This window comes from Camelus dromedarius, chromosome 9, assembly GCF_036321535.1.
Source record: "Camelus dromedarius isolate mCamDro1 chromosome 9, mCamDro1.pat, whole genome shotgun sequence".
Classification (NCBI taxonomy): Eukaryota; Metazoa; Chordata; class Mammalia; order Artiodactyla; family Camelidae; genus Camelus; species Camelus dromedarius.
This window is the reverse complement of record NC_087444.1, coordinates 75,059,665-75,085,735: the sequence shown is the minus strand read 5'-3', so window position 1 is coordinate 75,085,735 and position 26,071 is coordinate 75,059,665. Positions and strand designations below refer to the sequence as shown.

The following is a 26,071-nucleotide window of genomic DNA, read 5'->3' as shown; positions in this document are numbered from 1 at the left end:
AACCCTGTGAGGATGGTACTCTTGCTGTCCTCATTTTATCAAGGGGGAAAGCAGAGGCAAACTTACATAACTGAGCCATCATGTAAATGAAACAACTGAGAAAAGAATCCAGCTTGACTGACTCCAGGATCTGAAGTCTTAACCATTGGATGATTTTGCCTAAACCAATACATATAGAATGAATAAATGAATGAATCACCCTTGAACAACCAACCCACACTGCATCATGGTGTGTTCATAAAATAAATGAACGAATGCATGTATTCCCATCTCCAGATGGCAAACTCAGACATCAATTCCCAAGGCAAATGTTCCCCTCCTCCAGGAAGCCCTCCCTGACTTTTCCAGGCAGAGTCCTCCTACAGCCTCTTTCCCTTCTACTGATCCCTTTAATCTCTCCAGACTGGAACTGTCTGTGCCTTGTCTCCTGTGCCAGCCTGGGAGCCACCCGGAGGGTTGACTCATATCTATGTCCCCAGTAACCCCCGGCTTAGGACCAGGTGCTCAGGAGGCCTCAGGACATATTTGCTTTTACAGCCAATGGCCTGGAGACAGACCAGGAAGAAGATGAGGTTAAAAGCTAACCTCCATATAGGATCCCCCCAAGGGATCCCCATCACCCTCCCCGCTGTTCCTTAACCGTCCGTCACACTCCCGCCTTCAGGCCTTTGCACTCGCTGTGCCCCCTGCCTAGGATGCCCTTTCCCACGCACCCTCCTAGCCAGCCTCATATCATTCAGATCTCTGCTCAAGGTCCCCTCTTCCAAGTGTCTGACAGCAGCACCCCTCATCACTTGCTCTCCTCTTTTCCCCGCCGTAGCACTGATGATCATGTATTGGTTTTCATTTTTGACTTTGTTTAATTGTCTTCACCCCTCTCCCCTGCCCCAATGCTGAAATGGAGAAATTCCATAGAAGTCGGGGTTTTCGTCCTGGAACTTTGTCCATTGCCGCTGGGGAGCCATGGGAGGTGTGTGAGCAGAAGAGGGGTAGGGTCAACAGTGGGTTTAGAAGGACCCCTCTGGGGCCCCGTGGGGGTGGATAGAGACTATGCCTGGCACATAGTAGGTGCTCAAAGAATATTGCTGAATAAATGGATGGATGAGTGTGAGTAGGGAACTCCATGCCCACTGTAGTAGGGAGATTCATGGCCCCAAATGTGTCCATGCCCTAATTCCCGGAACCTGTGGGGAAGTCACCTTATATGGCAAAGGGGAATGAAGGCTAGAATGAAGACTGCTAGTCAGATGACCCTAAAAGAGGGAAATGGTCCTGGATTATCCAGGTCAGCCCATTATAGTCACCAGCATCCTGATACGTGGAAGAGGGAGGAAGAGAGAGATTTGAAGACGCTACCTGCGGGCTTTGTAGACTGAGGATGGAGTCGTGAGCCATGAAAAGGGGCGGCCTCCAGGAGCTGGGAAAGGAAAAGAGATGGAGGCTCCTCTAGAGCCCAGAGACACCTATTTAGGACCTCTGACCCCCAGAATCATGAGCTAAATGTGTGTTGCTTTAATCTACCAAAGTGGGAACTTGTTACAGCAGCCATAGCAAACCAATACACCCATTTCCTAGACTGGCAGTTGGAGGCTCTCTGAAGGCCACACAATCAACTGGTGAGTTTGTCTCTGGGGTCAGGGAGGGTAGGAAGTTGGGGGCAGGCCTCAGGGATAGGGGAGGTCTGGACCCAGGATGGTCAAAAGACAGGCCTGGAGGGAGTGGCCAGACTGTAGGGGGAGGGGTGGGGCCAGTGGTGGGGAAATAGGAAGGAGCGGGCTCAGGAAGGGACTGTGGGTCTCTGCTCTGCCAGGCTTCAACCTGTGGCTTCTGTTGAGGGATTGGGGGTAGGGGTGGTGAGAGGAGGGGAGAGGAGAGGGGGACCCATCACCAGCCTCTGCCTACATTCACTCCCTCCCTCCCTCCCCACTTTCGGCTTCTTACCACACTCCCCTTCTCCATCCCGCAGCCTGGCCCTGCTCAGGCCTATTCCTCTTTCCCTAGACCCTTCCCCTCAGTCTTCTCTTGGTCTCTGTCCACCCCTACAGGTCCCCAGAGGGGCCTTTCTATACCCAGGGTTGGCACTACCCCTCTCCTGCTCACACACCTCCCATGGCTCCCCAGTGCCCCTGGACAAAGTCCCAGACCCTCAGCCTGTTCCTCCACTGTGGTCCATCAGAGCCCCCAGTTCTACCTCACATAGGTTTCCCCTTGAGCTCTGGGCACCACAGACCTGGTACTGCTCTGTCACAGCCATGACCACCTTGGTTCTCACCATCCATGCCCATCTCTGCGGCCAGCCTGTGGCCTCTTTGAGATCCGGGTCCTAGTCTGACTCCTCCAGAGTCCCCAGCATCACACCCCTCTCCAGAGAGGAAGCATACAAAGGGGTCCTCATTTTCAAGTGAATGATTCCATTAATACTCTATAAACCCACGTCAATGGTTAGTATGAGACAGAGAAGGGTGAGACAGGACATCATTCATCACAGAACGCATCCCAGGCATGAAGGACACAGAAGCAATGAAACAGACAAGAGTGCAAGGCTGTCATGTTGCCCTTCCTTTATTTTATTCCACATGAACGAGATTGGGAACCAGGAGACCCACAGCACAGCTGGCTGGGACTCCCATGGTGCTGAGTTTGAATCCCAACCCTGACATCTTGACCCCACCTGAGACCTCGAGCAAGTAAGTCTCCACCCCAGCAAGGCTGCACGAGGATAAGAAAGCATTCAGGTGCTCAGGCAACAGGAATAGAACCTATGACTTGGCAGCCGCAGGGGGAAGGTTTCAGGTGTCAGGGGGTGACAGCTATTTTCCGACACTTGAAGACAGTCTGTCTGTCTCCCACGGCTGGGAACAGCTCAAACCAGGCCAGGTTAGGGGCGCCCCCCACCCTCCTTGCTGAGAGAAACAGAGGTAGTGATTAAGAGCACGTAATTGCCTCCCTCCTGCCTGGGAGGTAAATATCTTTCTGTGGGAGCCTGCTGTTCAGGACTGCCTTTCCTAGGCTGTGAACACAGAGGCAGCCGTTGTCAGGCATGCTTGGATCCCAGGGGATGGGGGAGATTTGTACCTACTGTGTGCTCGGTCAGGACTTATAGAGACAGAGTATGGTGTGGAAGTGGAGACTGTGAGCTCTGAAGGATAATGTCAACCCCTCCTCTGGAAGGTTGGCCCCGCCCACTCGAATGTCGGCCCCTCCCCAGAACGTTGGCTCCTCCGCATTCAAATATCGGTCCCGCCCACAGGAAAGTCTATGCCTCCAAGGTGGGGGTCTTCGTCTCCTTCACCTTTCTCACTTTGGTACCATTCCCCTGACAGGTAATCAATAAACATAATTGGATGGATTAGTGGGGTCAGACTGCTCAAGTCCTGACTACCACTGACTCGCTGTGTGACCTCTGGTGAGTGACTTTACCTCTCTGAGTTTCAAATTGCTTCATCAATGGGCATGATCAGAGTAGCGCTCTTACAGGGTCAAGATGCTGATTTCGGGAGTCCACAGGTTTATAAAGCTTCGGACAGGACCTGGTGCCCAGAACATGATCAATACCTGTGAGCTGTCCTTTTGGGATGAATGAAGGAGTGAATCTATTCCTTAAGTCCTCATAGAAATCTTATTAGAGAAGGATTTTCAGTCCCTGTTTGACGGAGTAAGAATCTGAGGTTTAGGGCGTCTTCCACCCCCACCCCCTTCACTGACGCTGATCAAGGAAATGCTGATTCCCTCACCGGGCCACGCCGAGAGGCTGTGCTTTCTCTGGGTCTCTAAACCCACCTTACCAACCATGACGGGTACTCTCCAGTCAAAGACCAAGATCTCCCCCAAGAGATTCCGGCAGCGGCTGTGAAAACCACAGTCTCCTTGAAAGACTACTTAACCACATTCATTAGAAAATCAATGCAAATTAAAAACCTCACCGGGATCCCACTATTCTCTGAGAAGGCGGGGAGATCAAAGAGGCTGACAGTGTGGTTGCGTTGGCGAAGCTTTGGGAAACTGCCTTTCCAAGAGCCCTGTGGCGGAGTCTGGCAACATCTAACACACCCTCTGACCCTGCCAGTCTCCGAGGAAAGATCTATTCTAACAGATGACAAGAGTGATAATAGCAAACACACCACATCTCCAAGGGGCCAGGCACCGAACTAAGTTCCTTACCCACATTAATTTAGCATGTAATCATCACAGCGACTTTTTGAGGGATGTACTGTTAGATCGCCATTTCACACAGGTGGAAACTGAGGCATGGAGAGTGGAAGCAACTAGATCGTGGTCACCCAGCTATAAGCAGTCGTCTTCTTGGAGTGTCCACTGAAGTTCACAAGGACAAATTTGTAAAAGAATATTATTGTTGGAGACAGAGAATGAAAGAACCAGTTTCTTCACATTATTCACTTTTTTCTTTTTTGTTAATTTCCTCATTATTATCTATCCATGCTTTCTTTCAAATTTTACTGCATTCATTTTATTGTGCTTTATCTAGCCTCTTGAATTGTTCGCTTTGCTCATCTCCTTTCAAATTAGCATTTTTCTAATTAGCATTCAAAGCTATAGCTTTTCCTCAGAGTATAACTTTGGCCCTACCTCACAAGTTTTGTTGTGTAGTGTGCTCATTTCTAAATAAATGGCACTCCAGTTTCATTCTTCCATTTAATCCATGAGTTACCTAGAGGGTGTTTTGAAATGTGCAAAGCAATCTGAGTGTTTGTGGTTATTCTTTGTTATTATTTTCTCATTTTGAATGTAGTCCGTATTACTTCTTCTTTTGGAAATCAACCTGTGCTGTTTGTGACCCATAGTACACTCTTGTGGTGGGGGGGTGGGGAGAATATCATTGCAGGACTCTGATTTTTTTTTTTTAATACTGTGAAGTCCATTATTGGGACAACTAGTAAATTTGAATATAGATTGTTTATTAGACAATGTCAATGTTAAAGTTCTTGAAGGTGGTGTTGATACTATGGTTGTGCTGGAGAAATGGCCTTGTTCTTAAGAGACACAGATTAAAGAATTTACAGGTGAAATATCTTAAAGTCTGCACCTACTTTCAAAGAGTTCAACATTTTCTAGAGGTGCCTCTGACCAACAACTGTGCTGAGAGCTCCTTCCCTCAGCCTCCCAGACTTCACATCTCCCAGGGGGTCTGTTCATCACTTGGGTGTGCCATCGTATGTACATATGTATGTATGTATATAGAGAGATTAGATAGACAGGTGTATATTTAAAGAGAAGAAGAGAGAAATACACAGATAAGTAGAGAGAGAGGAGAGGCTGACAGAGACAAAGACAGAAATAGAACAATAGGGAAATATACCGACAAAGAGAAAGAGAAAGGAAGAGACGGGAGGGAAAATATATGAGAATGGGCAAATATTAACATTTGATAGATTTAGTTGAAAGGTACATTGCATTATTCTTGTAACTGTAGGTTTGAAATGTTTCAAATGAAAAATTTGAAAGGAAAAAGGCAAGGCAAAAAATTACCATTAAACATTAAGGTAGAGATTATCTTTAAAGGAGATAGAAGAGTGTTTGGGAGTGGGAGGGAGAGGAATGCTGGGTTGGCTGACAGTGTTCTATTCCACAACCTGTGAAGTTGCATGAATGTTCACTCTGTGATAAATCAATTCCTCCACTCTTGTTTCTGTGTTGTTTGGAATGGGTTATATTGAATAATTTTTAAGTTTCAATAATGTCATTGAAGCATTTTCAAAGCAAGCTAAATGCTCATCAACGGGGGATGGGTAAAATACCTTTGGGCACAGTGCATCCAAACCAGGAAATATTTGACAACCAGCACTGAAAAATTATGTCAGATTTCATGTAGTATATGCAACCATCTCCAAAATATCCTTTTAATAAAACACACATGCACACACAATGTAAGATAATGTAAACACATGTTCTGTTTGAGCCAAAAATTCTTATGCATACATGCCGAGGATACCTGGAAGGATACACAAGAAACTGACAACAGTCTCTGGTGAAAAAAGATGGAATGGAGGGTCTGGAAGGAGTGAAAGAATCATTTTCTTTTTCACTATGTGCCTACATTAAAGTTTTTTGGGGGGAGGGGCAAGTAATTATGTTTATTTATTTTTATTTATTTATTTTTAGAGGAGGTACTGGGGATTGATCCCAGGACCTATGCGTGCTAAGCATGTACTCTTCCACTAAGCTATATCCTCCCCCTAAAGTTTTGTTTTTTAATAAATCATTTTCCCCAGCTTATTTTTTAAGGTGCTTCTATCCTCCATAATATTTGGACATTGTATCATTTCATCCTCTCTTCATCCATGAAATATGAAAGCGTTTGGTCCAGTATTACAGAGAGAACCGAGGCTCTGAGTGGGGAGTTCTTAGGGCTAATCAGAGCAGGACCAGAGTCATTTCTTCTGATTATGAACAAGTAGCATGATAGCTTTTGGTTCAGGTTTTTAAAAATGTTTGCCTCTACCTAGAACCAAGGGAATTGTCCACTGTTACCAGGGACCACTTGGATTTCTGTTCCTGGAAAGGAGTATTTATTATACACATCAGTAGGGCTGCTATGGGTTTCAAGTAACAGGAAACCTGACTCCAAACAGCTTCAACAATAAGGAAATTTATTACTTTGCTCACACAAGTTCCAAAGGTTGGCAGCATAATAGTTAAGGTATAGATTCAGCTGCTATAACAGAGACACAAAATAGCAGTCACTGCAGTGAACTAGAAGTCAAAGTCTCTCTCTTCACAGCGTGGATGTAAGCATTCCAGGGCTGGTATGGGGACACAGTCACTTTCCATATGGTTCACCACTGCAAATGCTGTGGCAGGTTGCAAAAATGGCCCCAGTTCTGCACACCTTCCTGTATCTATGCTCCTTTGTGATGTCACTTTGCAGATTTTCCCCTTGGGAGGTGGAATCTATTTCCCCACCCTTGAAATTAGTCACATTGTACAAAGTGCCAAGTGTAGATCTTATGCTCCCCGTCTTCCTCTTGGAACCTTCTGCAGCCACCATGTAAAGAAGCCCCAGTTAGCCTGCAGGACGATGAGAGCCATAGTTCTATCTGTCTCATCATCCTAGCTGACGGTCAGCCACCCCTCCCAGAGACAAAGTCACTTAGCTCACCCATAGCTGACTACAATGCCTGAGGAAACTCAGCCAAAACAAAAAACTGCTCAGCTGAGCCCAAGTTGATAACCCAAAGAAATCATAAAAGGTTATGATTTTAATCCTGTAAGTTTGGAGATGTTTGTTACACTGCAAAGCTAACTGATACATCTGCATTCTAGACAATGAAAAGGGGGAAATGGAGGAATGGAGGGCAGGCACATTTCCATTAAGGGTACTTCAAGGAAGTTACAGTGATTACTTTTACTCACAACCTATTGGCCAGAAAGCAGTCACATGGCCTTATCTAGTTGCAAGGGGCAAAGGAAAATGTTTCTCTGGCTAACCATGTGCATAGTTTAAAACAAATTAGGAGTCTTACCATAAAGGAAGGGTTAGAATGGATACTGGGGAAAAACTAGATGTCTTTAATGGAGAGATTTAGATAAGAGATCTCCAGGAAGACTTCCTGAAAGAAGAGGCAGGATTTGACAGATTCTTGGAAGTCAGCCTAGGGAAAGGGCTGCAAACTAAGCAGGAGGGTTTCCAGGTTTTACCTGAAGGTTTCCATTATCTCCCGAGGGCTTCAACTCAGGGACAGGCTGACTGAGAAACCCCTCCTTACCAAATGCTCTGGCCAGGGCAAAAGGCAAAGACTGGAAAATTTTTCTTGGAAATCTCTGCCAACAAAGACATAGAGGAAAGTGTTGAGGCTGCTGTTGAAACAACCCAGGGAGAATGTAGCCCAGACGATAAGCAGCATCCTGGGGTCAGATTCCTTTTGCTCTAACAATTGGACCAAGTGCACCATGTTAAACAGGAACCAGGAGATGAAAAAGGCACTCACCAACACCAGCAGCAACCTCTTTGGCCAGCTAACATGGACCCAGCCCTCCCGCCGGAGCCTGGTGCAGATGAGGTGAGCACAGGTACCGATGATCACCAAGGGTACCAAGAAACCCAGCAGGAAGCGAATGACAGTCTTAGTCACTTGCCTCCCCCAAACTATTGGCTTCCAATCCTGGGAGTTCTCCTCCCCCTTATTGTCTATGTCGAACTTGAAGTAGCAGTAGAAACATTCTTTCAGTGTTCCAGTGGTCTGGAATTTCAAGTACGGAGAGGAAGCAACAGTAGCCAGGGGCCACATGCCAACAGCCAGCCAGGTTGCCTGCTGTACGGTGTGGTGGTTTCGTGATCAGACAGGGTAGATGACAGAGATGCAGTGGTCCACAGAGATGAGGACCAGGAGGCAGACACTGGTAAAGAAGTTGGTCAAGAAGGCCATGTAGAGCTTGCAGGCCTATTTGCTGAGGAACCACTGGCCACTGGCTATGGTGTATATGGCGATGGGCAGGGACAGTAAGAAAGACGTTGGCAAGGGCCAGGTTGAAGAACCACATGGTAGTGACAGTGTGGGCCAGTCGGAAAACTGTCATCCAGAGCACCAGCCCGTTGACCACTATACCAACCACAAAGGACACAGACATAATGGCCATGGTCAGTGGGCAGACACACCCCACCTCCTCAGGATGGCATTTGGAAGCAGAGGTAGAATTCATCTTTCTAGAATAGGAAGGACCATATGTTAGTGCTACGTTACCGTTCACTGCTTTTCAGAGCCCAGGGTTCCCTCTGACACTCCTTCATTTAATATATTTTTATCGAGTGCTTATTATGTCACTCTGATATTGCTCTCTGTTCCGGAAGTGAGTCATGTAACAAAACAGACCCGCCTAGAACTTACATCCTAATGGGGAACATCAGATGGGAAACACAATATATATAATAAATAAAACCATGATATACTACTTTAGAAGATTAAAAGTGCTGAGGGGGAAAAATAAGGAGGGGCCTCTGACTTTTGGTTAAGTTGGAGTAGCTTTGTCAGACAAATAGTCTGGCAGATAAATTATAAAATCTGGACAAAATGTTAAAAGTCAATCCACAGTTTGAAGACATTGGAGAGTGATCAAAATCAAGCATAAACTGAAGGAGAATCTACCTCGATGGGGGAACTGCATGAAGTCACAGTTGTGAGTTTGCATCTTTTGTGTGTGAGCGTTTTGCAGTTGCTGCATCCTCACTGGCTTGAGGTGTGAGAGGACTGAGTTATGGCAGATCAGTCAGAAAGACAGTGAGAAGGGAGGGAATTGTGGAAGGAAGGGGAGCCCCAGGGAAGGTTAACTCCAAAATCTGCATATGAAATCCATCCAAATCCTTAAATGACTGAATTATTTATGTTCAGAGGAGATCACAGGATGCCTGGTGAGAGAAACAGTTGGAATTTGAAGTAACTGAGCAGAGATTTCAGTTGTTTCCCACCACAGAGATTAGAGTTTGGAGTTTGAGTCCAGCCAACTTAACTGCCTGCTAGAACAAGGAATCACTCTTCAGAAGAACATAACACAGTGCAGAGTCTCTACAATATATCATGCATAATGGCCAGTATCCAGTTAAAAACCACTATACATGTGAAGTAACAGGAAAGCATGAGCCATATATTCAACAAAGAAAGGAATCAATAGAAAACAAATTCAAGATAACATGGGACATTGCAATACACAAAGACATTAAAGCACCTAATACAAATAAGTTCAAAGACTTAAAGGGAAAGATATGCATAATTAGTGAACAGTTGGGGAATCTTAGTAGGAAAGAGATATTATGAAAAAAGAGTCAAATTAAAATTCTAGAGCTGAAAACTACAATTGAAATGAAAATTTCACTGGCTGGACTTCACAAAAAATTCAAAATGAAACCAGTGAACTAGAAGATAGAGCAATAGAAATTATCCAACCTAAAGAACAGAGAGAAAAAATATTAAAGAAAAATGAATAGAACCTCAGAGACCTGTAAATTAATATCACTCAGTTCAGAAGGAGAGGAAAAGAAAGTGGGAGAGAAATGTATCTGCAGAAATAATGGCTGGTAATTTACCAAATTTGGTGCAAGGCATTAACTTACAGATCCAAGAATTTCAATAAATTCCAAGCGAAATAAATAAAAGAAAATTATACCCAAGCACATCATAATCCCTGCTCTTGTCTCCCGTGCTAAAACTGTGTTCCCTTCTACCTCCTGTCCTTTGCACCTGCTGTTCTCTCTATCTGGAACACCCTTCCTTTCCCTCTGCCTTTTAATTTTACTCATTCTTGAGATGTCAGCAAAATTTTCCCTTCCTCCCCAAAAGCCTTCCCTGACCATCTTGACTGAAGCAGACCCTCTGGTAGAAGCTTCTCATATACTACAAGATTGTAAGGGGTAGCAATTAGACCCAACTCTGTTAGACTCTCTGATCAAGAGTCTGACCAAGACTCTGAGCTCCATAGTGGCGAGGCCAGTACATAGCTTGTTCATTAGACCCTAGCACATAGTAAGCACTCAATAAATAATTGATAAGTGATTGGCTAAGGAGGAAAATCTCTCCCTTGTCCCCAGAGGATGGATTCAGTCATTTAGCCTAAAAGTATGCATTGAACCCATAGTGTATGCCATATACTCTAAGCACTGGGGATGCAGCAGTGATGAAAATAGTCAAAGAGCTCTTCCCTGGTGGAGCAGACATCAGAGGCATGAGAAAGTTCTTCACCTGGAGGAGGTGTTCCAGAACTTTTCATCTCTTTTGTCACCTCCTCCTCACATACCCTGGCCACACCTCAACTATCCTTGCTTCCAAGCCCCCACCCTCTGAGCTCCCTAAGGCCCCTTCCTCCAAATCCCAGTCCCGTGTCACCATTTCCTGTGTCCAAGGGCGAGGTTCAGGCCAAGGGAGCTCTGTCTGTCTCCGTCGTCTGTCTTGGGTAGTCGCTAGCCTTGAGCCTGTGTTGGGGTTGGGGGCATGTGACAGGAAGACGGTCAATGAGTTTTGGAGCAGATAAGGCACAGGAAAGAGTCTCGAGCAAGAGGCATGATGACCCCAGAGATCAATATCAGAGCCCGGAAAGCGTCATTAGATGTGGATCTTGATAAGCCCTTGGGGCTGGGAGCTTGGGGGCCGCTAAAGAGGAGAGGGGCTCCAGAGACTGTTTCACTGCATCATTCCCATTCTTCTCACTTGTACTTTCTTGTATCCCACCCCCCTGCCCCATCTCAGGAAGGGAACTCAATCTACTCTTCCTTACTTTGGGGACCTCCAATTGTCCTTTTCTTCAGAAATGATGGTGCCTCTAATGGTGGATAGGGTTTTTCCTTTTTATGAGCCCCCCCCCAAAATGTGTCTTCTCCACCAGTTTTCCCAATGTATGTTATGTATGTATGTGTTGGGGGTTGGTGGTCCACAGAATTCCAAGTTCTACAGGGATGTCCCCAGATGTCCAGGGTCAGTAAGGAATATGTGACAAAGCCCAGCCCAAGCATCAGAACTCCTCATATAATCATGAGCAAAACACATGGTGGTTGTTTTAAGCCTCTAAGATTTGGGATTGTTTGTTTGACAGCCATGGCTGACAGTATACATGGAAAACAGCCCCTTTCGTTCAACCTTCATTAACCATGTGTCAAGGACTGGCTGTGTCCCAGGCACTGGGCTGGATGTTTGAGAGAGGAGGGTAAACACACACAGACTCAGGCCCTGCCTGCCTACAGGAAACTTTGAGCACTGGGAGAGACAGACATGAAACAAACACACTGACAAACAAATGTATTTATTTACAAGTGAGGCTAAGGATTCTGAAGAAAAAGAAGATACTTTGATGAGGGTTTCAACAAAGGAAATGGTGTCAGGGCCAGAGGTTTGTGGAGGAAGTGACACTCAGGGTGAGATCTGAAGAATAATAGGGGTTCACCAGGCCAAGAGGGAGGGAGGAGTGTTGCAGAGAGTAGAAGTGGCATGTGCAAATGTCCTGGGGATCATACCTACTTTTCCATACTTGTCTGGGATGACAGAGACTTTTCTCCTTCTTATCTTGTTGAGATTTCTTTTGCCAGCATTTGGAATGGCTAGAATTTCCTAAACCAAGCACTCAAATTGCCTTAGTTGAAACTAAGAGAAAACAGCAGACCTATTATAAGGCTCAAAATACAAATATAGGGAAGAAATATACCAGAGGGACTCCTAGAAAATAGAATATGAAGCTTGAAATGTTTTCACCTATGCAAAAGAAAGCAAAGAAGCCAGCTTTGGGAAGGTCCAATAGCTTAAGAAATCAATTCCATTGAGATTTAATTTACATATAATAAAAATTTCCCATTTTTAGTGTACACTCATTTGGTTTCTTCTAAAAGTGTACATCCATGTAACCATCACTGTAATTGAGATCTACAACATTTTTATTCCTCAAAGTTGCCTCAAGCCCCAACTGGTCATTGATCTGCCTTCTGATACTATAGGTTAGTTTCCCTTTTCTTTTTTAGGTTTCATATAAATAAAATCAGACAATTATGTACTCCTTTTAAGGTTTCCAGATTTAGCACATGAAAATACAGGATGTGGTGGGGAGAGTATAGTTCAGTGGTTGAGTACGTGCTTAGCATGAATGAGTTCCTGGGTTCAATCCCCAGTACCTCCATTTACTAAGTAAGTAAATAAACCTAATTACCTACCCCACCAAAAAAGGGAAAAAGTGCCCCCAAAAAAAGAATTTCAAAAAAAGAGAAAATATAGGATGCCTTACTACATTAGAACTTCAAGTAAACAACATATTTTTTAAGGATTTCTTGGGACATATTTATACTGAAAAAATTGTTGTTGATCTAAAATTCAAATTTAGCTGGAAATCCTGTATTTTATCTGGCAATGCTTATATCTTTATCTCTGGTTTCTTTTGCTCAGCACAATGTTTTTGAGATTCATCCGTATTGTGTGTTTCAGGAAGTTCTTCCCTTTTCATTGCTGAGTAGTACTCCATTGTATGGACATACCAATGTACTTATCCATTCTCCTCTTAGTGGATGTTTGGGTTGTTTCCACTTTGAGGCTTGCAATGCACTGAATGTGTCCTCCTTAAAAGTCATATGTTGAAATTCTAACCTCCAAGATGATGGCATTAAGAGGCAGGGCCTTTGAAAGGTGATTAAGTCATGAGGGTGGAACCCTCATGAATGGGATTAGTGCCCTTATAATAAAGACTCCAGAGAGCCCCTGGCCCCTTTCACCATGTGAGGACACAGCAAGAAGATGGCAACTAGGAGGCAGCTTTCACCAGACATTGAATCTGCCAGTGGCTTAATCTTAGACTTCCCAGCCTCTGGAATAGTGAGAAACATATTTCTACTGTTTATAAACCCCTAGCCTATGGTATTTTGTCATAGCAATCCAAACATACTAAGTTCTGAATTAAGCTCTGTCTGTCCAAGCTCAATACTGAACAATTTTCTTTCCCTACAGATGATGCTGGCACCCATGAACTTGTGGTCGCTGCAGACACATGTCACAGAGGACCTGGAGAATTAATTGCAAAGAGAGTTTGTGGGAGATGGACATGGGACTCTGATCCTAATAAGCCTCTGGCATGCAGAGCCCTCAGTCTTGTCTCCCCTTCCCCCCAACCCCATGTTTCCCAGGGCTGTCATGACAATGAAATTAATTAATACATGCAAAGCACTAGAAGAGTGCCTGGCACAAAGTAGGTGCTCAAAACTTGTCAGCTCTCATGATTAGCATGAATATTTCTTCCACAGAATTTCATGGAGTATTTCACCTTCTGCATTTCACGGACTCTAAGACATACTATTTTTATAGGCACCACAAAGAAAGACATAGCCTATAAAATACAACACAGTGCTTTTTACTATTGAGAATTTTACTTTATATTTATTGAAAGATCTCTTCTGGATAAATTTTGTGTAGACACAAAAAGGGAAATGTAAGAGAAATAGAGCATTTGTAAAGTTTATTCCTGATCAAGGGCCTTTTTTGTTGTCTGAAGAATTTCAGACACATGTAAAAGTAGTCAAAATAGTGTAATGACCGCCACACATACCCATCATTTAACTTCAATGATCTTGTTTCATCTGTCTTCCTGCCCATTCTCCCCAAACCAGTTTCTTTGGAGGCAAATTCCAGATATATCATTTTTATTGCAAAAATTTCAATTTATGACCCTCAAAGAAAGCTCCTTTGAAAATGTACAATAGCATCGTTGCACCTTAAAAATTAACAATTCCTTAACACGTACAAAAATTAATTCTGTGAGTTTTCATATTTCCAATTGTCTCCTAAATAACATTTTTCGAGGGCACTCAACTCTTCTGGGTCACTCAGATCATTAGTATTCATGTATTTCTATACACACCATCCTCCATGCCACCTAGATTAGGGGTAGACAAAGTTTCTGTAAAGTGCCAGAGTAAATAATGTTGGCTTTGTGGGCTATGGGAATTGCATGAAAAGTACTCAGCCCTGCATTGTGGAAATCTGTTATCCACAGATAATAGGGGAATTGCTGCACGTGGCCACATGCCAATATAACTTTATTGATGGACACTCAGTTTTCAATTTTGTATGATTTTCATGTGTCATGGACACTATTCTTTTGACTTTGTTCAATCAGTTAAAAAATGTAAAAACCACTCTTAGCACACGGGCTGTACAAAAAAAAAAAACAAAAAAACAAAAAAACAAAAAAAAAAAACCAGGCAGTGGACCATGGTTTGCCAACTTAGATGCAGGTCTGGATTGGGTAAGGCAGTGTTTCTTTAAAGATGACAGGGGAAAACTAAAAAAACATCGCTACTGGGCCCTTGAAGTAGCTTTGCAATTACGGGCACTGGCCTATTACTGATTTCTATTTCCAGGGCATTTCCAAACATGACTTATTCACCACTGATCCCCCCACGCACACCCAGTTGGTTCCCAGGGGCTCAGAGTGCCCCACAGTTATCTGCAGGAGTTCGTGCCTTGCCAGGAGCAATCGTGCAGTGCCAGCCATTGGAAGATGCCTCCCGGTTTCAGAGGGGTCAAGATATGAGACAGTGTGCTTCTTAGAATAGATCAAATATGGTAGATTTTTGATGTTCTCCTTTATCAAAGCCAGTTTCTTTTTCTAAGGGGAACACTGCAAGCAGCTGGTAAGAGGATAATTATTCTCACCAGGCTACCCTCTGCCTGGATTTGGGGATTGCTTCTTGCAATGCTGAAATCCTAAATAATATATTCAAGTGGGTAGTTTTGTTTTCCATAATTGATTTCTAGATGTAAGTATTTCCCCCACTGCTATGTATTCTTTAATCCGTTAAAAATTATAATATCTCATGCAGTGATTGTCACATGCTCACTCAAATTCCATCTCAGCAGAAATTTAAGTTTTTCTCTGCACCCCTCCCCCTCCACCACGTGTTTTGCTATTATAAATAGTGATGCAAATAACACTCTTGAGGATAAAGCTTTCTTCCATGTTTAGGATTATTTCTTTGGATTCCTAGAAGTGGCCTCCAAAGAAGAAAAGATCTTACTTTGTTTTCCAGAAAGCTGTGAGGACATACAACAGGGCAGGTCTCACCTACCAGCTCTGGGTCTTCCAGTTAAAAAATTTCCCCTGGTTGTTGACTTACTGGAATGGTTTTGATTTCTTGTGTGATGACATGTCTTCCTGAAATGGTTTGTTACTCACTATAATCCTTCTTTGGGGAACTGTCTCTTCATGTATTTTGCCCACTTGCCTCCTGGAATCCAACTGCTGTGTTCCCTTTCCTGTCACTTTATATGATAAGATTATTAATGCTATTTCTGTCACAAGGCACAGTGTTTTTTCAAGTCTATTCCTTCTCTTTTAATTTCAGTGTGAGTTGTTTTTTATACACAGAGCTTTTAAATTTAAGGTTGTCAAATCTGTATCCCTCATACAAGAAAAAAGGAGAAAAAAATCTACTTTAAGTATTTTTTTTAATTAAGGCATTATTTGCATACAGTACAATTCACACTTTTAGATGCAGTTCTGGGGTTTTGACAAATGCATACATTGTGTAACCGTCACCGCAACCATGACATGGAACCAAGAACCCCCAAATTCACTTGCACCCTTACATACTTTGAGTATTTTAAAACCCAAGAAAACTGAAAGAATTGACATGATGAATAGGCAATTCTGTTCTCCTAACCATTCTGTGTTTTAAATGTTGAACCCAAATTTAGAAGGTCTCTAGCAGATGCAGTAACAACTGGTGCTATTATTGACACCATTATACAGCCCAACATATGCATAATAGGAGTACCAGAAGGAGAGAGAAAGGAATAGAAAAAGGCTTTTGAATAAATAATGGCTGAAAATTTCCCATATATATTACACCAACCTACACATCACAAGCTCAATGAACTCAAAAAAGACCCATGTAAAGAGACCTACTATCAGATATATCCTAGTACAAATGTTGAAAAATCAAAGAAAAGGAGACAATCCTAAAAGTAGGAAGAGAAAAAAAATGTGTTACATATACAAAGAAACCCCAATAAAATTAACAGCTAATTTCTCAGCAAAAATGATGAAGGCTGGAAGGCAGGCGTACAGCACCTTCAAAGCACCCAGAGAATGAAACCATTAACCAGCAAAGATATCTTTCAAAAGTGAAGGCAAAATAAAGACATTCTTAGGTAGACAACACTGAGAGAATTGGTTGCTGGTAGACCAGCCTGATAAGAAATAGTAAAGGAAATTCTTCAGGATGAAAGCAAAGGAATTCCAGATGGTAACATAAATCCACAGAAAAAAAAAAAAAACTAGTAAAAGTAATTGTGTAATTATAAAAGACAGTATAAATGCATAATTTGTCTCCTGTAGTCTCTTAACTGATTTTAAAAACAGTTGTATAAAATAATATGTACACAATGTATTGTTGGGCCTATAACATATAGAAATGTAATACATTTGCTTGTAACAACACAAAGGAGGTGGGTGGGAGGAAAGCTATATTGGGCTGAGGAAATGACTACAGATGGTAAAGTACTAATGATAACAATATATTGTTGGATTTGTAACATTAATGTGCATTAAAAAAATTCCACAGAAAGAGAAAAAAGGGAATAAGGCTATATAGGAGTAATGATTCTATATCTCACTGAAATTAAACTAGTATAAATCTAAACCTGATCAATTAAAACGTGTATGGTAAGTCCCAACAATTAAAAAAATAGAATATATAAAGAATTCTTACAACTCAGTAACAAGACCCAATTTTTAAAAAGTAGGCAGCAGATCTGAATAGGCATTTTCCAAAAAAGATATATATATATATATATGGCCAAAAGCACATGAAGATGGTAATATTTTATTTAGGATTTTTTTATTCATGTGAGAAATGGAAATAGATATTCCTTGTTTATGCTGCTCTTGACGTTTTTGTATTAACATCGTAGTAACCTAAAATAAGTTAGGGAGTGTTGCTTCTTTTTCTAATCTTAGATTGTGACTGTATTTGGAGGGGGGGGCCTTTAAATAGGTGATTAAGTTAAAATGAGACTGTTAGGGTTGGCCCTAATTCAAGCTGATTGGTGGCCTTATAAGAAGCGGGAATTTGGGTACGTTGTTATGGCATTTCTAGCACATTGATACAGATATCATTGCTATAAAGCTCAAAAGCAAGCAGAACTAAGTCATATGCTGTGTAGGGATACACATGTGTGCTCAAGTGATTAATCCTGAGTATCAAGTGCAGGATAAACACAACTCAGGTTAGTCGTTACAGGTGGAGGGGAAACAAATGGGATAAGGAGAGGATGCCTTAACAGAAATGTCTTATTCCTAGATACAGTGGTGGGTTAATGAGTGGTCCTCACTATTCAGTATTCACCTCTCTGTTATTTCACATGTATCAGCTATCACAAAATTGCCAAAGAGATTGTTTGTAAGGCAGAGCTAGGGTTCCACTTCCTGCCACCTCTGTCCCCCGAACTCCACCCTAGCTGTGGCTTCCTGCCCACAAGTCTGCCAAAAGCTGTCACTGCTCAGGATCAGAAACCGAAGTCCAGTTGTGTTTGGAATCGGTGGAAAGAGAGGTTGAAAGGGGAAGATTACTTGCTTTCCTACATGAATTTCCAAAACCTAAGCTCACAATGCCATCTGCTCACACAAACCACCTGTCCTTTGAAAAGAAGCCTTTTACTCCTGGAAATGAGGAGGCTAGCATTTTAGAAGGAGGTGGTGGCTTGGGGCTGGAGCAGAGGAGAGGCTGTTCAAATGAATGAATGGAGAACAGGGGACCAGCATGGGGAAAACCTGAGGAAGCAGGTAAGGAGTCAGGTTCAAGGCAAACCACTGACCACAGAAAAGTAACTTAAAACAAAATTAGCCATCCCATGCTTCGCACCCTTCTTTTAATTGATCCTTAAAAACGAAGGACACACCTCACCTCATATATTCTGATGGAGAACGTATAACCCAAATCAAATCACCTTAAGGAAACATCAGGGCAACTCAAGTGAAGAATTTCTATTTCTTAAAAAAGGGAGAGGTTGAGAGGATATAGTTCAAGTGCTAGACCACATGCTTCGCATGCGCAAGGTGCTGGGCTCAATCTCCAGTACCTCCTCTAAAAACAAATAAACAAACAAACAAACCTAATTACCTCCCCCCAAGTTAAACATAAATAAATAAAAATTTTTTAATGTTTTTAAAAGGAACACTGTAAAAAAATTAAAATTTAAAAAAATAAATAAGTATGGGGGAGCTGTTCTTCCAAGATGTCAATATCATAAATACAGAAGTGTTCCAGGTTCAAGGAGATGTGACAACAAAAGGGAATACTTGACCCCAGGCTGGACCCTGACCAGGAGGGGAAACGTGCTATGAAGGACAGCATTTGGGTCAATCTGACAAAGTATTACGTAAATGTTACATTTACTGAGGTTGATTACAGGGGTTATGTAAGAGAATGTCTCTATTCTTAAGAAATACACACACTGAAGTGTTTAGGGGTAAAGGGCCATGATATAATGAATCCTTAAATGTTTCAGAAAATATATGTTTATATTGAGAAATGAAAACCAGCTAGGACTGTAAAACTCTGCCCCGCCATCCATCTAGGGACACAGATAAAGCCAGCTGCAGCACTAACGGGAGACCTCTCCCGAGGACACACTGCAGCTGTAATAACTTAACAACCCACTTTGTGAGGGACTAGGGCTATCTTACTCACTCAAAAACTTAGTTCTCTAAAATCACAGGCTTTTGGAAACTTTGGAAACTATTTGAAAGTGTTTCTATAAGAATAAAGTAGCTTGCCTGGAAGATCTAAGTCACTGTGACACAGACAAGAAGCCTCAATTTCCAGCCCTGATAACAGAGCTTTAGATAGAGTTTTTAGACACAACATGCTACATTTATCTTCACTTTGTAGTTTCCAAGGAAACAGGACCCTGAGTCCACTTTGAAGTCCAGACCTGATGTTGACTCACTTATACAAATACCTCCTTGGCTCTGAACATGTCACTTAAATTTCACTCAAATTCCTCTCCTACCCTAAGTCCTATAGCTAAGTCGCAGCTCCTCCTTTGAGATGTGGTCCCTTCCACTGCAGTGGGTCAGTAAAACTGACTTTGGTTTGTCCCTGGTGATTGGATTAGGATGGAAGGGTGGGTGAAGGATGGCTGGCTGGCTGGATGGATGGTTGGATGGATGGCTAGATATATAGATAGGTAGATAGAGTGAAAACAAAGGAAAACCTTATCTAAAACCAACTCAGGAAGCCCTAAAGGGAAAGTTCTCATGCCCATACCACGCATTGAAGGAAGATAAAAATTATTTTAACAAAGCCTGTTCATATAGAATTCTTTGTACAAAATCCTCTCTGTATCAACTTCTTTTTTTCCCCCTTAAGAGAGAAATTTCTCTCTTCCTTCTCTTTTTTTCTCTTTTTTTCCCATCTCTTTTCCTTTATTTTAGCTTTAAAAAAATTCTTTTTAATTTTTTTCCAGGGGTAGGTAATTAGGTTTTATTTGTTAATAAAAGTACTGGGGATTGAACCCAGGACGTCATGCATGCTGAGCATGCACTCTGCCACTGAGCTACACCCACTCCCCTTCAACTTCTTATCCATGATGATAAGAATGTTACTTTCTTCTTTTGGCACAAGGGAGGACATTTTTCACATGGGAATTTTATCTCTTGGTTATAAGAAAAGGAAGGAGATCCCTCCCTGCTCCAGCAACAAGGCACCAACCACCACTTGCAGCCAATAAGAAACCACCACAGCCTACAATTCTTCTCCAATGGACTTTTCTTCAAAACAACCCCCCTCAGTTTCCTCCTAAAACCTAATAAAAGCTGACTTGTTCTTCGCTTCTTTGAACTTGCCTGTGGTTCAGCATAGCTTTCTTGTCCTGAACTGCAATTCCTCTGCTATTCCCAAATAAACCCATTTTGCTAGTAAAAGAACTGGCTATTTTATTTTTAAGGTTGACAATAGATCGATTATAATAAAGCTAAAGCAATGGAGTGAGCTGTTAACAATAAATAAATCTGGGTAAAGAGTATATAAAATACAAGATATTATTTGTATTTTTGCAGGTTATCTGTAAATTTGAAATTATTTCCAAGTAAAAAGTTTTTTTTTAAAGAGGCTAAGTGGGTTTGGGCTAGTATTTAGCAAACTTTTTGCAGGCAAAGGGAGAATTTTTATGTTGGATTTTATATTCTAATTCAGTACATACTCAAGACACTCAAAATTTGAGAACAATTTCTTTCCATTTTCTTGGCCTTCTAATATTTTCTAAGAATTGATTTCAGTTTTTAAAAAGTTATGAAACACCTGTGGAAATTCACCCATATTTTGAAAAACTCTCGTGGAAAGGTCTATGCGCGGATTACACTCTAAGCCTAATGGAATGCTGGACTCTCCAAGTCGGCTTTTCCTACTGGACTACATTTCCCAAAGTACCTCGGGGCAAAGCCCCGTGGGTGGGAAGCAAGGGTCTGAGCTCTGACTGCAGACTGTCGAGCTCTGACCTCATTGCACAGGGTGTGGTTCTCCAGTTTGCTGGGAAAAGTAGGCGATTCTCACATGGGAGGAGGGAGCGGGACTTGCGAGAGGACCTGTATCAAGCGCCCAATGGCTGCTGGGAAATGTGGTTCCGGGCAGGCGGTAGAGGGCCTACCGCTCGGCCTCCTGGGATTTGTAGTCCCCTCAGATTCTTTTCCTTCTCGCTGGGTCATCTCAGGCCTTGCACCCTTCCTCCACCACTTTCCTGAGATCCCTTAACTCATCGATCCCAACCACCTGCTGAGGCCTTCTCTGGTCGGTGGCTCTGAGCTCTCAAACCGCAAGTGCTCCACAGAGAGACAGGGAGGTGGCATTGACAAACGCTGGCCCTTGAGAGGCCTGAAAGGGCTCCTTGGAAGAGGCGGCAGGGATCCCATATGCAGACCTGAGTCTGGAATCAGCCCAGAATGCAGTGTACAGGCGAGCTGATGTGATACATAAACAGTCCTTGCAAATGCCCTTCAATCCCCACTGTGGACGTCTCTGTGTGTCCACAACTCTGTCCCTGGGCTGGTATGACAAACACTGACCAAACAGCACCAAGAGTGATGGAAGGTGTGAGGAGGAAAGCCTCCAACCCTGCGGGAGCCGAGGGGACGCAACTGATGGAGGCCTGGGGGACACCAGGAAGGTAGAGAAGCAGTTAGAAAACCAGTTCATCTCAGGGTTCCCAACATGGTCCCACGCAGGCATCTTCCTTCATTCAAAGAAGTCCCATGTGCCAGGGGATGCTGGGGACCCGGGAGGAAATGTAGTGTGTGGTTCATGTCCCACCATTTCCCAAATGCTGCCTTTCCTGGGCTCATCTGAACATCCCAAGAGCCACACAAGGTAGGGGTGTTTGTGTCCATGCTCAGATAAGGAAACTGAGGCTCAAAGTGAGGAAGGGACTGGCTCGTGGCCTCACAGGCAGGGGAGTAGAAGAGGGATCATTGGGAGGGAACCTAAGCTTCCAGGCTGGGTAGGTTCTTCTGCTTGTGTCTCAACACTTGACCCTGGGGATGGGGGAAGGGAGTAGGGCAATCCCTAACTTCACATGTTAGGGCACTATCTGGTGAAACAAGTTTGAGATACACTAAAAAACATTAAACAGGGTCTTTCCTGCAGGACTTGTCAGAACCTTTAGCTCCATCGTGCTTCACAGATCTTTTTGATCAGGACCAAGGCCAAAGCCTGGGACAATGACTGACAGGCCCTGGGTCCCAGAGGCCCTGAGAGGAGCACCATGTGGGTGGAGGCATTAGCAGCGTGTGCACCCGTGTACTCCAGACACCTGTGCGCAGGAGTGGATGACTGTATGTACATATGCACATGTGTTCTCCATCACTCTGATCTGGGGCTCAAATAATACCTGTAAAAAGGGGACAGGGCAAGCATCCGAAGGGAAGGGTCTTGCCCTTCCCGCCTTGCCCCGCAGAGAGATAAGCTAAAAGTGCCTCCACGGCCTACTCAAGTCAGATTGCACAAGGCTTTATTGGCGCCAGACCTCTTCTGGTGCCCACCGCTTCCAGAAAAGGCTGGCAAGGAAGGGGTCCTGACCCCGCAGGAGCCCCCCAGGAATCGGCCAGCCAAGGGGAAGACATTTCCACCCGCGGGCAGAGAGAGAAGGGCGTCCTCGCAGGGTGCACGGCCCAGTCAAAGGGCAGGTGGTGGGATGGAACGGAGAGGCGGCGGACCGGCCCCGCTAAAAGGGGTACTCGCAGACGTAGTAGAGGCGCCGCTCGCATTCGTGGTCCCACCAGGAGCCGTCGTCCGAGGCCTGCGCTACGCAGTTCTCGAGCGCGCCGCCGTTGGGCTGGTTGGGGCTGAGCGGGTGCGGCGCGGCGCTGGGACCCGCACCGGGCTCGGGGCTGGGTGCACGGTGCCAGGCGAAGAAGGACACACGCTGGCCGTTCTCAAAGAGGTAGAGGCCCTCGGCGCGTCGGTCGTGCACACCCAACCACACAGGCCAGTTGTAGGGTGCGAGCGCCGCGCGCAGGTACCGGGTAAGAGTTTCCATCTGCTGGCGGTCTGCGGGCTGGGCCAGGCTCCCGCCCCGCGCCACGCACCGCGCCTGCGCCGCCGCCTGAGCCTCGAAGTCACGCGAGAGCAGGAAGCACTTGTGGCCGAGTCGCACCCCCTTCAGGCAGCCTGCGGGCGGGGTGGGGCGGGGCGGAACGGAGGCGGGGTTAGGGCCTCGAGGGCGGGGAGCAGGCGGGGTCAGAGCCGCCGGGAGCCAGGAGGCCGAGTCAGGGCCGCCAGGGGCGGGGCTAGGCTGTTGGGGCGGGACTGTAGGGGGCGTGGTGCGGCCAGAATAGGGTTCGCTCCACGGCACTATGGGGAGCGTGCCTCTTCCACAGCCCGCCTGTTCCCCGCATTCATCCATCCTGCTACTCTAACCTCCCCATCAGCCAACACACCCAAATCTCCAAGACCCCCGTCGCCCCTGACACCCAGGGTCCTCACGTCTCCTCAGACCTTTCCCGGCCCCCTCCTTCGACCAGTCCCCCACCTAACCCGGATCGTCCCTCTTTCCCCGCCCCGCGCGGTACGACTCACCCTCTAAGCGGCCATGCTCGCGCTCGGCGCGGCTCTGCGCCTCCTGCAGGGCTTGCACGGCGTCGCGGGTGTCGCTCGCCACCTCCCGCAGCTGCCGCAGCCCCCGAATCAGCTCGGCCACGCGGGTGTCCAACGCGTGCAGACGGACGTGCACCTGGTGCAAGCCTGCGTCCAGGCCGGCCAGGCGGCCCACTGCGGATGGACAGGGCGCACGCTGGACCGGGACCCTGGGGGCGGAGCCAGGGGGACCAGGACCTAGGGCTTCTAGGGAGGAGCTGGGGGGGGGGGGGGTCGGTTACTTAGGATTCCTGGAAGGTAGGGGACAGTGGCCCCGGGCTCTTGGGAGGCAAGGCAGGGGACCCGGAGCTCCTGGGGGTGTGGGGACTCCGAGCTGGGCGGTGGGCAGTTGAAAGATCCCGGGGCAGTGAAAGGATGGTTTATTTTTGTGAAAGTGACCACGGAGGCCTAGGGGCAGGGCGGGGCTAATGATTACTCACGGATATAAGTGACGGTGTCCTCAGGGGTGGGAGAGGGGCTGGGGCTGGTGTAGGGAGTTGTTACTGCTTCCTCCTCGCCTTCCTCCCCCTGACTGTCCTTCTCTGTCGCCCTAGCCCCTTTGCCTTCAGGGATTCCCTCGGGATTTTTGTCCCTCCTCCCAGCAGGCAGTCCCAGGGCTTCCTGTAAATGCTGAGGCAGGGGAGAGGTGGTCAGGGTCAGCCTGGCAGCTGCAGTCTGACTCCCCAGACACTCCAGCCACCCCTTTCCAGCTGTAAGCTGGCTCTCTGCCCTGAGCCCCTTCTCTGAACCCATCACCCTCATTCTCTGAGCCTATTCCATCACTCCCCCTTGCGCATTTCCCTGACCTTCGAATACCCGCCTCCCAAGCTCACAGTCCCCCACCTCAGTCCCCCCACTAGAGCCCCAGCACTCCCCAACTCACCTTCAGCATCAGGGCCTCCCTCTCCCGCTCCTCCTCCTGGGCGCCACCCCAGCCCCCCTCCCACTCCCTTTCGGCTCCTCGAGCCCCATGACTGAAGCCCAAGAGCTGGGGTACCACCAGGGCCCCAAGGAGCCAGGCTGCCTGCATCAGACTGGGCTCGGAGCACCCAAGGCTGCAGAAGGATGTCTCTGAGGAGAGGGGTGTCTCTGGGGACTGAAGTGTGTGTAGATCACTAGGCCCCTGTTCCCTGCTTCTCCCAGCTTCTCTCTGGTCCCTTTCCTCCCAACTTCTGTCTCGGTCCGTTGGTCTCTGCTCTTCTGAGTGTGTCTCTCCCCGCCTCTCTTGGCTCCCCTGAGGCCCTGCCTCTGTGGCCGGAAACCTCCAACGTTCCAAAGCTTGGATTCCGCCTTGGGTTTGTCTCCACATACACCCTCCTCTTCCCACTTTCCAGAGCTTGCTTCCGTCCTGTCCTGCTCTTCCCTTCTGCTACAGCCAAAAGCTCTGAAGGTTGGGAAAAGGATGGAGCTGACTTCCCAAGGGATCCTGTGACACAGCCTCTGCCCAGGAACCTCCTCAGGTTGTTGAGACTTGGCCCTGCTCCCCTCTCTTTCCCCTGGCCACTCCCCAGGACAGGGGATACCTCAAGGTCTTGCTAAGGTTGTTATTACCCCCATGGCCATTGTCACCCATACACCCTCCTGGAGGAGTCTTGCCCACCAATCTCAGGCTCTAGAGCTCCTCCTGCCCCCAGATCTCTCATCCTGCCTGCCCTCCAAGCCCTTGCCCCAGATGCACGTGAGTGTATGCTCCTGTCTGTGGGGACACATGCAAAGGAACATGTGCATGGCTGTGTGTGCAGCCCTAGAAGTTGGGGCTCTTGGATTCAATTGCCTTCCCTGAAAGACTCCTGCAGGCTGGATCCAGGGTGGGGCAACACAGGATTCCAACTGCACATAGACTCTCAGATTGACAGTCTCAGAGGGTGAAGGGCTCAGGTAGAGGGGATGAGGGGAGGCTGGGTGGCGGGTGGGGTGGAGAAAGCTTTCTCCCAGGAAGTGGAGTAGACAGATGCTGGGCATGTGCAGAGAGAGCTGTGAGCATTCAGTGAGGTGCCTCATCTCCTGCCTGGACCACTGCAGTCGCCTCCTCCTGGCTCTCCCCCTCCTTCCTCCCGAGCCCCTCCAATCCACGCAGCTTGCCGCAGCCAGAGCAGTGCTTCCAAACCGTAAATCAGATCACATCACTCCCCACTCCCCTGCTCCCCCCACCAGCTTCCCATCATACACGGGAGTGAAGCCAAACCCTGTCCTCAGCACAGGCCTGGCCTGCCCAGCTGGGGGGGGGGTAGCTGAGAAGGGGGGACCCTCTACACCTCTGCAAGCTCATCACCCCCAATACCCTCACCTCCTCCACCACCCTGCCCCGGGCTCCAGGCACACTGGCCTGTTCGCCATTTCCTGCATGCTAAGCTGCTTTCCACCTCCAAGCTTTTGCACTAGCCCTTTCCTCCTTCTAGAAGGCTCTTGCCCCAGCTCATTCTCATTACTGAGGTCTCAGCTCAGTGAGGCCTCCCCTAAGTGACTTTA

General features: G+C 46.0%; 2 protein-coding genes across 2 annotated transcripts; both read right to left on the bottom strand.

Annotated features, from left to right (window-relative positions):
* Window positions 1–7,517: 7,517 nt before the first annotated feature.
* Window positions 7,518–20,387, bottom strand: GPR32 (G protein-coupled receptor 32). Its single transcript, XM_010993226.1, is given in 5 exon segments — window positions 7,518–7,568; window positions 7,657–7,763; window positions 7,766–8,460; window positions 8,462–8,662; window positions 20,323–20,387. Coding segments are annotated over 5 exon segments (1,119 nt in total).
* A 2,065-nt stretch (window positions 20,388–22,452) lies between these two features.
* Window positions 22,453–24,890, bottom strand: CLEC11A (C-type lectin domain containing 11A). Its single transcript, XM_031457105.2, has 4 exons — window positions 24,486–24,890; window positions 24,043–24,232; window positions 23,546–23,737; window positions 22,453–23,137 (listed from the first exon to the last, which is right to left on the bottom strand). The coding sequence occupies exons 1-4, from the start codon at window positions 24,630–24,632 to the stop codon at window positions 22,692–22,694; spliced, it is 975 nt and encodes a 324-aa protein (XP_031312965.1). The 5' UTR covers window positions 24,633–24,890; the 3' UTR covers window positions 22,453–22,691.
* Between the last annotated feature and the right edge of the window lie 1,181 nt (window positions 24,891–26,071).

Excerpts from the sequence above, each read along its gene's own strand:
- CLEC11A (XM_031457105.2), bottom strand. The coding sequence starts at position 24,632 with ATGCAGGCAGCCTGGCTCCTTGGGGCCCTGGTGGTACCCCAGCTCTTG. Across the intron at positions 23,738-24,042 it reads GGACACCGTCACTTATATCC|TGGGCCGCCTGGCCGGCCTG; the intron begins GTGAGTAATCAT and ends GTCCATCCGCAG. Across the intron at positions 23,138-23,545 it reads CGAGCATGGCCGCTTAGAGG|GCTGCCTGAAGGGGGTGCGA; the intron begins GTGAGTCGTACC and ends CCCCGCCCGCAG.